This window comes from Chiloscyllium plagiosum, unplaced genomic scaffold (genome assembly GCF_037043375.1).
Source record: "Chiloscyllium plagiosum isolate Xiang-an unplaced genomic scaffold, Cpla_swu_hap1 HiC_scaffold_28, whole genome shotgun sequence".
Lineage (NCBI taxonomy): Eukaryota > Metazoa > Chordata > Chondrichthyes > Orectolobiformes > Hemiscylliidae > Chiloscyllium > Chiloscyllium plagiosum.
In genome coordinates, this window is record NW_028270166.1 from 23,170,280 (window position 1) to 23,184,093 (window position 13,814).

Below are 13,814 nucleotides of genomic sequence, written 5' to 3' on the forward strand. Positions count from 1 at the left end.
AAAAGGCACTTGTGATTGACTTGCAGTTCCATTTTAGTTTTATTTGTGAAGTTGCTCAAATTTGTAGGGATTATGGATTCAGATCTTTACAAACCTTCACAGAAATAAGCAGTTGTGTACAGTCTTTCCAAGAAATTACCTGCAGAATAAATTCATGCCCCCACTTTGTAATGTCTTGTATGATCTTGGCACACTCCAAAACGATTTACTATCAGTGAATTACTTTTGAGGTTCAGGCACCATGATATAAGCAATTTGCAGCTAATGTGTGAGCAACAAAATCTTACAAACTTCAAATTAGGCAATCAATTTGTGAATCTGTTAATTAGGCACCTTGACCCAAAACCTAGGTGTCTATTGGCTGGATTCTGCCACCTTGTCCAGGCAATTAGGGATTGGCAATAAGTGTTGGCTCAGACAGAGAGAACCACATCCTATGAACGCATAAAGACAGGGCCAAAGGTTTCCATGCATTATGCTGTTCTGAGGCCTTGTAGTGGGTTGTGACCACACCCCCTCTCCCCCTAAGCAGAAGCACTGGGTTCATGTCCCTTTCTAGGACTTGATGCTCAAGGAAGTTGCAATCATGATGAGTACCAATTCCTTTTAATATTAGCCAATGATGGGCAGTAAAAGCAGGAGGTATCCCTAGTTAGCCATGGGATGGCAAAGTATTGGAACCTCTATTTCTGTTATCATATAGTCTTTTGTGGGATGTGGGTATCGCTGGTATTTGTTACCCATTCCTAATTGCCCTTGAACTGAATGGCTTGCTTGGCATTTCAGAGGATGGTTAAGAGTCAGCCATGTTACTCTGGGCCTGGAATAATGTATAACACAGAACAGGTAAAGATGGCAGATTTCCACCCTAAAGGATATTAATGAACCAGATGTGTTCCATGTCAATCAATGATGTTTGTTATGGTGACTAGTACTCAGGGGATCTTCCAATTCCAGATCTAACAATACAATCCCACCAGTTGCCATGGTGGAATTTGAACCACTGCATCTTGATTATTAGTATGGGCCTTTTGATTTCTAGCTTAGTAACAATGCCTCTCTATGCCCCCCCCCCCCCCCCCCCCCACCTTAAATATTGATTTTAATGTTGCCACACAATATGGACACTCTGGTTTGCTGGATGGTCAATAAATATCAGGTTGTTGCCAACAACTTGGGCTTCAATCTCTGTCATGGCTGGAGTGGCTTTAGGACTTGCCTCCTTGCCCTTGCCATGCTGGAGGGTTCTGGTACTGTGGGTGAGGCTTGCCTTTGGAGGAAGAATTGAAGCAGGATATTGTGGATTGTAGAATGAATTATCAATGAACAATATTTTATACTTTATAAATTAAAAGTTGAATTCTTTAACTTTCAGGCAATCAATTTGATGATGTCAAAAATGCAAAGGTAAGTGTTTTGTAATCAAAATGATCTGTTAGCAATCAGTTTTATGATATTGATGGTCCTTGAATTTTGAGCTTCAGTTCAAACCTGTAAATCATTAAGTACTGCTGCCTTACTGCAGATGATCACAGGAAGATAGACAGGGCTCCCTTCTGACTTTGCTTTTGTTTAATTAGAATCTCTACAGACCAAGCCCATTTGGCCCATTGAGTCAGCACCAACCCCTGAAGAGCACCCCACCCTACCCATCTAACCCTGCATTTTCCATGACCAATCCACCTAACCTAATCTTTGGACTGTGGGAAGAGACTAGAGCACCTCATAGCATAACGCAACAAAATACAATGGAAAGGGCAAAATGGGCTGCTCCTGTTCTTGTGTTTCTGTAACTAAATTTGGTTAAATGTACTCCCATCTTCTGAATAAATATTTGATCAAAGTTGAAAGCAGAATCATCAGTGTGTTATGTGTGGGCTTCCTGAAGACACACTTCATCTCCATGTCTGCTGATACTTCATCCTGGGCTGTTTCCTTGGCAGTTATCAGTCCCAGTTTGGCATTGCCTTGTTCTCTCAGTGGAAGGGGAACGAGATAGATCCCAGGGCTGCCTCTGCTGGAGCAGAATTGAAGCTGTGCTGTTGGGGTTATTCTGAATGACACGCTAACCACCCAGATAATTGAACTCTGCAGCTCTGAACATGTCACATGAAGTATTTCAGTTCCGATTCTGTAGTTCTGTGCTTCAACCAATGATGAATTCCATGTTCACTGATTGTTGTGAAACTCTTCTTACAACTCACTGAGACAGTCCCTGGGATATTTTCAGGTAGTTGACTTTAGCTGGAACACATTTGCTGATGAGAAGCTGAAGTTTTATGACTGCTCGCTGTTGGAACTGATACGTTCAGGAGATGACCCAGGAGTTCATGAATTCTTCAAATTATTGGCGGTTTGTCACACAGTAATGGTGGAGGCCAAAGATGGTGAGTTTGAGCTGGCATTGTTTCCTAGTCATTAGTTTATTGTGATCATTGTGGCTTATGGTGAAAGATGCAGGCAAAATATTTCTTTAATATTAAATAGGTTGTTTCCATTGTGCCTAAACTAACTCTCTTTACTCCACCAACGAGTGCAAGACTGCTCTCCATATTAAATATCATGAGAACATTGGAGGTAGGAGCAGGAGTAGGCCAGACACCCTTCAAACCTGTCCTGCCATTTCATAAGATCATGGCTAATCTGCCCAAGGCCCCAACTCCTCCTGTGTGCCAAAACATCATCGCACTGAACTCCCCAATATTTCAAATACTTAGAATTAGCATTAGGTTTTATTTTCATGTGTACTGAAGTACAGAAATACAAGAGTACAGTGAAAACTGTACAAAGTTGCCATTTCCAGTGCCATCTTAGATGTAAAGATACTTAGGTACAAAGTAGAAAAATGAAGAAATATAGTTACATTACAATCCTGCTATAGTCATGGGACTGCAGTAGCTCCACACTGGGCTTTTCCCTTGAGGCCACACTGTCCCCTCACACTGGACTTGCACTCCCACGAATGCTTGCTGTCCCCCCACACTGGACCCACTCACCCCATGAGGGCACAGTCTCCCCTCACACTGGGCCCACACTCTCCACCAAGTTACAATGTCCCCCGCACTGGGCCTGCACTCCCACAAGGGCCTACAATCTCCACAAGGGCCTGCTCTCCCCACACTGCCCACACTCCCCACAAGGCCTCACTCTCCCCTGCACTGGGCCTGCACTCGCCATGAGAACCTGCACTCTCCACAACGGCCTGCTCTCCCCACACTGGGCCCATACCCCCACGAGGGCCTCATTCTCCCCTGCACTGGGCTTGCTCTCTGCCGACCGCCCCCATCTGGGCTCACCAGCCACTTCGCTGGTGAACAACACTTGACCTCCTCAATGCTCATGAAAATGAACAGAAATATGAATAGAAGATTGATAGACTTCTGAAAGCAGTGCAGGATTCAAGTTAAATTTAACTAACAAAAATTGTTGCACTCAAAGAGCAGGTGATAATTGGTGGAAATTTTATGCTTTAGATTGGGATTTCATATCTCAGTGATCTTGCCTCCACAACTCTCTCGGCTAGAAAATTCCAGACATTTACTGCTGTCTGAGTGTCCCCTTATTCTATAACTGGGAGACCTAGTTGAAGGTTCCCCCAATAGAGTAAACATCCTCTCAGCGTCTAGTCTGTCAAGCTACCTCAAAATCTCGTGCATTTATATGTTCTGAACTTAATGAAGTGAAGAGCACTTTATAAGCAGTTTTACCCATTTAGAAAAAAGAAACCCAAAGCTGCTTTTAAGAGCACTTGCATAGCTTAAAGCTTACAAACTTGTGGAAAGTTGCTGTTAAGATTTTAAATGATATAGAACCAAGAGGATATTTCAAGTCATTGATCACTGGAATCATTGCATCAACATATCCCGGGCATATTGTGTCTATTTTCTGCTAAGTGCTTTTGTTGGGTAAGGCTGCACATCTGGCCTGTTCAGTTATGCTTTCAAATACTCATCAGTATGATCCCACACTGTTTCAGATGAACAGTTGGTTAAGAAAGGACAGACAAACCAGTATTTCAGAAGTGGCCATTGCTGGGAAATAATTGAACCAGGTGCATACAATACAAACACATTGAGTGGAATGTTCCTAGGCAAGGTGAGAAAGGTTTTCATCTCTGCAAGACTTAGATCCCCTAAAATTAATGTTAAACAGAAGCTCCAACATCATAGAGTCACAGAGATGTACAGCATGGAAACAGATCCTTCGGTCCAACCCGTCGATGCCGACCAGATATCCCAACCCAATCTCATCCCACTGGGTGCTGGTCCTGCTCTTCGGTTTCTGCGGGACAAAATTAAAAGCAAACATGGAAACCACTCCTTTTGTAAGTCATTAAGATGATTAAAAAGTCATTTAAGAACCATTTTAATGCTCATTTCTGGATTTGCCAAACTAGGAAGTTCTCTCCGAAGTGTTAGAAAGTCAGCATGCAGCAAGTGCACGACAGATGGGGAGTGGGGGTGGGGGGTGGGGGAACTTCCTCAGTAAAACTGATGGGTTGGGAACGCTTTGATCAGTGAAACTGAAGGACTGCAGCCCTGGCCATCAAGAATCTTATGCTGGACCTCTGAGTAACACTGAGAGACCTGGGGAGCACCCATCTCTGCTCAGCTCTCCATTCATGTGGCTGCTGCAGCTTCAGAAATCCAAGGCTTGGTCAGCCCTTGTGGCTCCTTTAATTAAAACTCCCTCCTTCAATGTAATGAATCTGTCAGCCTACCTGGTCCGGAGGGGAGCCCAGAGGCAGATGGCTCCCTGGTGTCTCCGAGATGGATAGCTAATGCCACATTTAATTTAAAGAGCCAATACTAACTTCAGTGTTAGGAAATCAAGTTCCTGACCAGCAAATGGCTCTACAGTTCTCACAGCAGCTAATCCAGAAAATTTGCCATTCTGTCCTTATTTTAATAAAAAGGTTCAACTCAGTCTGTTATCATTTATCATTAAATAGCAAAATTTCAGTTTTTTGCATTAGCTAAAGTGATAGAGTCATTGCAGTCCAGCCAGAAGAACTGGTAGATGTAAGGCTGATATAAAGTTAAGCAGGCAATCCCCACTATAAAAGCTGAAACCTATAAGATTCTTGGGGGGTTTGACAGGTTGGTTGTGGAGAGGTTGGGACCAGAGGGCACGAGCTCAGAGTAAGAAGGGAGCCATTTATGACCAAGATGAGATAGATTTCTTTTCTCTCTGAGGATGATGAATCTGTCAAGGTCTATTGAGGCTGGGTTGTTAGCATACTCAAGGCTGAGGTAGATAGATTTCTAATCATCAATGAAATCAATGGTTGTTGTGTTAGGGCAGGATTCTGGAGTTGAGGATTACAACATTGGCCATGAATGGTGGGGAAGACTTGATGGGCCAAATGGCCTACTTCTGCTCCTCTGTCTTAAGGTTTTATATAGGTGGATGTGGAAACTAATCATGGATAAAGTTAACATAAAAGTATCAAGTAATTATCAGAGACACATCTTGGAGATTTTCGAACAATCAGTATGTGTAAATATTCAAAATTCGATGAATATTTCCATTAACTCTGTCAAAAGAAGTTGCAATTCACAGGTCATTTTTGAAGGCAACTTATACATCCTTGGTGCATGCTTCCTTTTGGGACGTTTTGCAGAGAGAAATCAACACAATGCCATCTCACTCACTTCAGAAAAGCGAGTCACAGCACCTAATGCTGTTTCTCACAGCAGATGCCATAGAAACATTCCCGATGATCTATGTAATTAACCCTTTTTAAAATGAAAGTCCAAACTGAGGTTGACAAGACTGAGAATAAATAAATCCTTTGGGGAAGTTGAGACAAAACAAAAGAAGTGAAATTGGTACAACTCAAGGAGATGAGAAAGGTTATGGAGGGTGGAATTTAATGCATTCCCCGGAAACCCTGGAGACAAAAGGAGCATTTAATCAAGTCGGGGAATGGTGGATGGGAGCCACATTGCCTTTGGACCTCTGCCCCATTAAGTCTGAGGTGGGAAGACTGATGGAGGACCTTCCCTCTTAATGGCCTCTTCCTGCAGCCACTAATATTGACCCAACTGCATTTATAAGTGGGGGGAGGGAATGGTTTCAAGCAGTGCAAGTGAGTGAGAAGTGGGAGAGGGCAGGGGCAGTGAGGGAGTGGGGACGAGATGTGAGGAGTAGTAAGGGTTGGGGGAGTGAGAAGTAAGAGGAGGGTAGGGATGTTGCTATGTCAGTTAGCCATAAAATAAACCTCTGGGTTTGTTTACAGGATTCCGGGGGAAGTTATCGCTCGCTGCGTGACTGAGAAACTCAGCATAGGAAAAGAGATATAGAGCTGAGAATCCCATTCCTCACCTTCCCACCACTAAAGCAACAGAATGGAATGGAGCAAACCTGTCATTCATCCAAATTAGATAGGGGACTATCTTGGGATGGCTTCCCACTCTTAGGCCTTATTTAATCTACAAAGTGAGCCCTTAGTCTGGGACTCTGGGGAAAGGTAGGAAATAGCAGTCTTTGCGATTTTTGAGAAGATTTGTAGCTCAGGTTGAGGTTCAAGTTGTAAGTTTTCTCACTGAGCTGGAAGATTTGTTGTCAGAATTTTGTCACATGCTAGGTAACATTGTCAGTGATTCTCCGGTAAAGCGCTGATGTTATGTCCCACTTTCTATCTATGTGCCTTGGTCTCAGAAAACTAGTCACCAGGATACATGAGCACTAACTAGCCAGGAGTTGAAACTTTATTGCTGGAACAGCACAGCAGGTCAGGCAGCATCCAGGGAACAGGAGATTCGACGTTTCGGGCACAGGCCCTTCTTCACTAACTAGCCACCAAAGGACATGACCCACCATCATTAGTATCCTTACATACAGATGAAGAAGGACACCACTTCGACTGGGACAACACATCCATCCTGGGACTGGCTAAACAGAGACAAGCATGGGAATTCTGAGAGGCCTGGTATTCAAAACGGAACTCCATCAATAAATACATGGATTTGGACCCATTTACCAATCTCTGAGAAAAAGAACCGAAAATAAATGGGCAACAACACACTGCAGTACCCAGGAACTACGAGCAGCAGGAGAGAAATACCTATACAGCGTATTCAAGAAGACCAGGTACCCAATAAACACAGTTTGCTGATTCCGAAACAACAAACCCAAACAAGCAGACACAATGCACCCAGAAACTCTAGCCACATTACCATACAACAAAGACATCTCTGAAATGACTACCAGACAGCTCCGAACCCTTGGCATCATGGTAGCCCACAAACCTACCAACACACTGAAACAGCAGCTGATGAACCTAAAGGACCCTATACCAACCACCAGAAAAACGAATGTAATTTACAAAATACCATGCCAGGACTGTAACAAACACTACATCGGATAGACACGTAGAAAACTAGTCACCAGGACACACAAATACCAACTAGCCACCAAAAGACACGACCAGTACCACAAGTATCCTCACACACAGACGAAGAAGAACACACTTTGACTGGGGCAATGCATCCATCTTGGGACAGGCTTAACAGAGACACGCAAGGGAATTCCGAGAGGCCTGGCATTCAAACCGGAACTCTGTCAATAAACACATCGATTTGGACACCATTTACCAACCTCAGAGAAAAAAGAGCCAGAAATAATATCACCCACCTTCACAGACCAAGACGCATAAATAGAAAACAGGACATAACATCAACGCTTCACTGGAGGCGCACTGATGATGCGATCGAGCACGGTGACAAAATATATGAAATACAAACCTTCCAGTTCAACGAGCAAACTTACAACCTGAATAGCAGTCTTCATCAATCCTTGAGACACTGTGCACAAAAATGAAAGATATGCAGCCAGTTAATCGATAAGTGGCCTCAAGTGAGGCAAAATCTACTTTTATTCTGAAAACTACAGAGGAACCTCGATTATCCGAATGAGGTGAGCGGGCACTGTTTTGTTGGGATAATTGATTATTCGGTTAATTGATTTCCTCTGGGGCTCGGAATTCTCTGGTAAGTCTGCTCCCTGTTCAGGAGACAAGACAGCAGCACGCGGCGCGTGAGCCACCTCCCCCAACCCTGTCCGCCCCCAACCCCTCTCCCACCCCCTGCCTGCCCCCACCTTGTCCGCACCCCACCCCGCCCTCAACCCTGTCCGTGCCAGCAACCCCCAACCCCATCTGCCCCTCCAACCCCATATCCCTGTCCGCCCCCACCCACCATCCGACCCCCGTCTGAGCCCCCGACCCCACTTCCCACCCCGGGGCAGCCGGACTGGACACCAACCGTAAGACTGCTGCTGCCTTTGCGGAGTAAGTCTCTAAATAGCGCGCACATACATACACAACTTTTTTTAACAGGTTCCACCTCTGCCCTGTACAGGACAGTGTTAGAGAGATTATCTGGGGAAGGGGGGGTTTGGGGCACACCCCTGTGTAGAATTCCAGGGAAAGTGTGGAGGTCGGGGGGGGGGGAGATCAGCTCTCGGCAGCATTTCGGTGAGCCGAGTTCGTTCTTAATCATTGTACCTGTAAACAAAAGACGCGATCAGGGTTGTAACAGCTCTGATGTAATGTTTCTATCGGACCTCGAGATCGTTTGGATAATCCGATATTCGGATATTTGATATTTGGATAATCGGGGTACCTCTGTTTGTCAGGTTAACGCTATGGTTGGCAAAAACAGCCTTAAAAATACACAGATGTTGATGCAGGAATGATTGAGCATTGGAAAATATCAACATAGTTTTTGAATAATGTTGAAGTGCACATGTTGCCAGTTAAAGTGGGTATGAGGAACAGGACAGGAGTACACCCAGCTGATGGGTCAGGGTGCATTACTCACAGGATCTAACTGTAGATGTGGAATGCCCATATTTTGCACCAGCAGAAGCAGACACACCACATCTGTTCAGTCATTCGGCTCAAGACATAATTTTAAAGAGAGTTCCTTAAAGGAAGAAAGACAGTTGTAAGGAAGACATCACAGGGCTTAGACATCTGCTTTTTGTCATTTATATAAATAATTTGGATGTGAATATAGGAGGTATGGTTAGTAAGTTTGCAGATGACACCAAAAGAAGTGGTGTGTGAACATCTCAGAATGCAACGGGTCCTTGATCAGATTGATCAATGGGCCAAGGAGTGGCAGATTGAGTTTAATGTAGATACATATGAGGTGTTGATTTTGCTAAGGCAAATCAGGGCAGGACTTAAACAAAGAGACCTAGGGGGTGCAGATACGTAGTACCTTGAAATTGGAGACGCAGGTGTTTGGGACACTTGCCTTCATTGGTCAGAACATAGAGTTGGAAAGTCATGTTGCAACTATACAGGAATTGGTGAGAACACTTTTAGAATACTGTGTAATAATTCTGGTCACCCTTCTATAAGAAAGATGTTGCTAAACGCAAGAGGGTGCTGAAAATATTTAAAAGGATGTTTCTGGTACAAGAGGGTTTGAGTTATATGGAGAGGCTAAGTATGTAGGGCTTTTTTCCCTGCAACATCAGAGGCTGAGGAGTGACCTTAAAGAGGTTTACAAAGCATGAGGGACATGGATAGGGTGAATAGGCAAGGTATTTCTCCTAAGGTAAATGTGTCCAAAACTAGAAGGCATAGGTTTAAGGTGAGAGGAGAAAGATTTTAAAAGGACCTGAGGGATTCTAACCCTACTGCGAATCCTCTTGCAAGGATGCCTGCCTTGAAGAAGTTTTTCTTCTCTCTCTACAAGAATCTCAGGGAGTCCCTCTCCCACTGCAACTCCCAGGTCATTTCCTCTGCCCTGAAGCTCTTCCACCTATTGTACTTTCTCCCCACCCCCACCCTCCTCTCATTTATCTCTCCACCCTTCAGGCACTCTGCCTGTCTTCCTGATGAAGGGCTTTTGCCCGAAACGTCAATTTTCCTGCTCCACAGATGCTGCCTGAACTGCTGTGCTTTTCCAGCACCACTCTACTCCAGAATCTGGTTTCCAGCATCTGCAGTCATTGTTTTTACCTAGGTAACTTTTTCACGATGCTGCCAGAGGAAGTAGTGGAAGCTAGTACAATTACAACATTTAAAAGGCATCTGGAAGGGAACATGAATAGGATGGGTTCAGCAGGATATGGGCCAAATGCTGGCAAATGGGACTAGGTCAGATTGGGATGTCTGTTCCATGTGGATGAGTGGAACTGAAGGGTCTGTTTCCATGGTATATGACTCTATGTCATAACTCTATGACTTATTTCGCATTTGTTGAGTTTGACCCTCCCTCAGGTCAACTTAAGAACAAAATATAGAAAACAATGGATTCCCTATTACAGCATTCCTGCTTTAATTTTTTTTTTGAAAGATGTGCCCAGTAGCAGAAATTGGGCAGTGACTTGGTGAAATGGGATCACTGGACTAATTTAGGTTTCTGTTTCAGTTGGGATCTCCCTATTCCAATTTACAGAAGGTAATCAGTGCTGGATGCAATTAATTATATTGCTGAGAAACAGTCTGTTTCAGCCCAGTGCTACTGAATTATTTCTTCTGTGTTCATTGGGAACTCAGAAACCTAATTTGACAGAATTTCCTAACATCTTCTATTTAGAAACTGAACTTTTCTTATTTTCTTATCTTCAAGGTCAGCTTACATATCAAGCTGCTTCCCCAGATGAAGAGGCTCTGGTAACTGCAGCAAGAAACTTTGGCTATGTGTTTCTGTCACGTACGCAGGACACAATAACCATTAGTGAGCTGGGAGTTCAGAGGACGTATACAGTGCTGGCAATGTTGGACTTCAACAGCTTCCGAAAGAGGATGTCTGTTATCTGTAAGTACGCAAAGAAAACAAATTTAAAAATACATTTCCACTTCCAGAGTCATGCAGCATTTTAGAGAAAATGCAGCATATTGAGTCTGTGAGGACATCCAGTCAGCTGCATTCCCTCCACTCTATCCCTGTAGCTGGTTATGTTTACTCCCCTCAAGTGTGCATTGAATTACCTTTGGAGACTGTTAATCATTTCTGCTACTACCACCCTGCATTACCACTCTCTCGGTGTATGTAGAAGGCTTTTATTTCTGTATGGGGAAGATCTGTTTCTTAAAGCATTGACTGTTTGTTTTTTATTCCTTTTCTTTGCCAAGCAACCAAGAAGATGGGCAAAAGCCTACCCTAGTTCATATGCCAATCAGTCACCCATCTGAGTATTGTGCCTCCTTTTCAGAACATGCAGCCTGATTACTTGTCACATTTTAAAAGAGGGTGTAGCCGAGTGGCATTACTGGATAACTCACCACAGACACAGCGTGAATTTCTATAATTCCATAATTCTTGTTCCATGGCTTGTTGAACCACTTTTTATAGAATTGAAAGTCAAATGTACACTGTAAGATTGAAGTCACCCAGGTAAAGGTAGACAAGCAGGAGGCTGGAAGAACACAGCAAGCCAGGAAGCATCAGGAGTTGGAGATATCAACGATTCGGGTATAACCCATCTTCAGGACTGGGGATGGGGGTAAGGGGAGCTGCAGATAAAGGAGGGGGTGGGGGATGGTGGGGGAGGATTTTGGGTGGGAAAGGGGGCAGAGTGGTGAGGTAGGGATAGGTGAACACAGGTAGAGGGTACAGCATGGTTGGTCGATGGGAAGGATGGGTCTGGTTGGTAGCTGGAAGGAAGCTTCGGTCAGTGGAATGGAAGGGAGGGGGAGGGGTGGAAAGGGAGTCGGGGGATGGGAAGGAGGTTATTTGAAATTGGAAAAACGTTGACTTCTCTACATCATGATGCTGCCTGGCTTGCTGTGTTCTTCCTGCCTCTTGCTTGTCTACCTTGGATTCCAGCCTCTGCAGTTATTTTGTTTCTACCCAGGTAAAAGTGGCAGTTTTCATTCCCCAAAGTATTTTATTGATGTAAGAGGTTTTTCACAGCAATTCATTGGTTTTCTTTGACATGTTCTGGTACAAACAGGTACCAAACTATTTGAGCTAAAACTTAATTGACAATAAACCTGGTTTACAAGTATAAAACCACTCCCTAATGTTCAACTTGGTGTGTTGTGCACATATATTCTGAGCCAGAGGTGCAGAGTCTGCTAAATTTGAAGAGGATGAATTATTAACATCCAAAGACAATGTCAGAATGTTTTGCATATGTATTGTGGAGGCCAAACATTTGTTTCAGGAACTCTTTCCTAAATTGGACTATTCTGAATAGAGCCATAATGCGTTCTGAGATCCAAGTGCTATCTAACCATAAGAACAGAAAGTATAACTTCAAAACAAAACTGAATTGCATCTGCCACCTTGTCCCATTACTCTCCACAGCACATACTGGGCATCACAGCTGAAATGTTTCTTGGCTTGTAGAATTGTTTCCTCTAAGGAGGATAGTACCACATGGAAATAAGCCATCCTCCTTGTCTATGAGGTCAGCATTTCAATTTTAATTTTCCTACTCTCTGCAGTTCTCCTGGGCTCTGCTGGAACCAGAAAATCGAAAACAATTTGACTACAAAATTAAGCTCTGAGTTTGTTGTGCTCATTTTATTTTTGGAAAGCATTACACTTTGTGATGCATTCCTGATGAAATGCAATATCTCCTCTTGTATTTGTGGCCCTGAGCCCAATCTCAGTTGATCGATGTTGTGAATTCTTTGAAGTTGTGAAAGTTCATGTGCCTAGGTTCACTTGGAACACTTTTATTCTGCAGTGGAAGATTCAGAGGGAAAGATTAAACTGTACTCCAAAGGAGCAGATGCGGTGATATATGAAAGGCTTTGTCCAAACTGTCCCCACAAGGAGAGCACTCAAATGGCACTTGATGTAAGGCTACACATTTCTTTTTACCATATTCAAATTATCTACCGTGAGCACTGTGGGTGCATTCAAACGTCATTCAACATATTTAGCAGGCTTTATGTTTTTCAGAGTCCGTGGGAAGTAGAAATTGTCATTTTTTGTGCGTCTCTTCATATTGTCGTCACTTAATAATTTCCTCAATCCCCGGTCTTGTAAATGCTATGTTGATGAAATCCTTCAGCTTCCATATGTTTTATGGGGAATTGCAGGTCCCACGGGTTGAGAAATGTCAATCCGCATTGAACTGATAAATTGCTTTGATATTTTCTGCTGGGCAATTTACTCTGGAGTTGTTAGAATGGCACCACCCAAAAGCAGGAACACACACTTCTTTGGAATATTTATACACAACAACCAGTGCAGTACTGCCAGCTTAAGGTGAACTCTTGCCAGTGGCCTCTTGTAATGCAATCATTGCCTTCATTGCTCTGACCTCTGAGTGTAAGAATGGGGACACTATGTTGAGGTTGTACAAGACATTGTTGAGGCTCCTTCTGAAGTACTATGTCCAGTTCTGGTCGCCCTGCTGTTGGAAAAATATTATTAAGCTCGAGAAGGTTCAGAAGAGATGATGCCAGGAATGGAGGGTTTGAGTTAAAAGGAGAGGCTGGATAGGCTGGGAGATTTTTTCACCAGAGCATAGAAGTGAGATGTGACCTTATAGAAGTTTGTAAAATCATGAAGGGTATAAATAAGATGAATGGCAGGTGTTTTTTCCCATGGCCAGGGATTTCAAGACTAAGGGGCACATTTCTATGGTGGGAGGAGGGAGATTTAAAAAAGACATGGGGGCAATTATTTTTACACACAGAGTGGTTCATGTGCGGAATGAACTTCCAGAGGAAGTGGTGGATGTGGATACAGTTACAACGTTTAAAAGACATTCAGATAAGTACATGAATAAGAAATGTTTGGAAGGATAGGGGCCAAGCTCAGGCAGGTCGGACTAGTTTAGTTCGGGATTATGGTCAGCATGGACTGGTTGGGATGAAGGGTCTGTTTTTG

At 43.6% G+C, this 13,814-nt stretch overlaps 1 protein-coding gene across 10 annotated transcripts in view; it reads left to right on the forward strand.

Annotated features, from left to right (window-relative positions):
* Positions 1-13,814, forward strand: part of LOC122565318 (phospholipid-transporting ATPase IC) — a 152,524-nt gene that overhangs the window by 96,881 nt on the left and 41,829 nt on the right. For all 10 annotated transcript variants that reach the window (XM_087976047.1, XM_043721170.2, XM_043721169.2 and 7 more), the window contains 4 exons: positions 1,376-1,407; positions 2,231-2,387; positions 10,593-10,781; positions 12,661-12,773. In XM_087976047.1, coding sequence (XP_087832173.1) covers positions 1,376-1,407; positions 2,231-2,387; positions 10,593-10,781; positions 12,661-12,773 — 491 coding nt within the window. The remainder of the gene's footprint in view (positions 1-1,375; positions 1,408-2,230; positions 2,388-10,592; positions 10,782-12,660; positions 12,774-13,814) is intronic.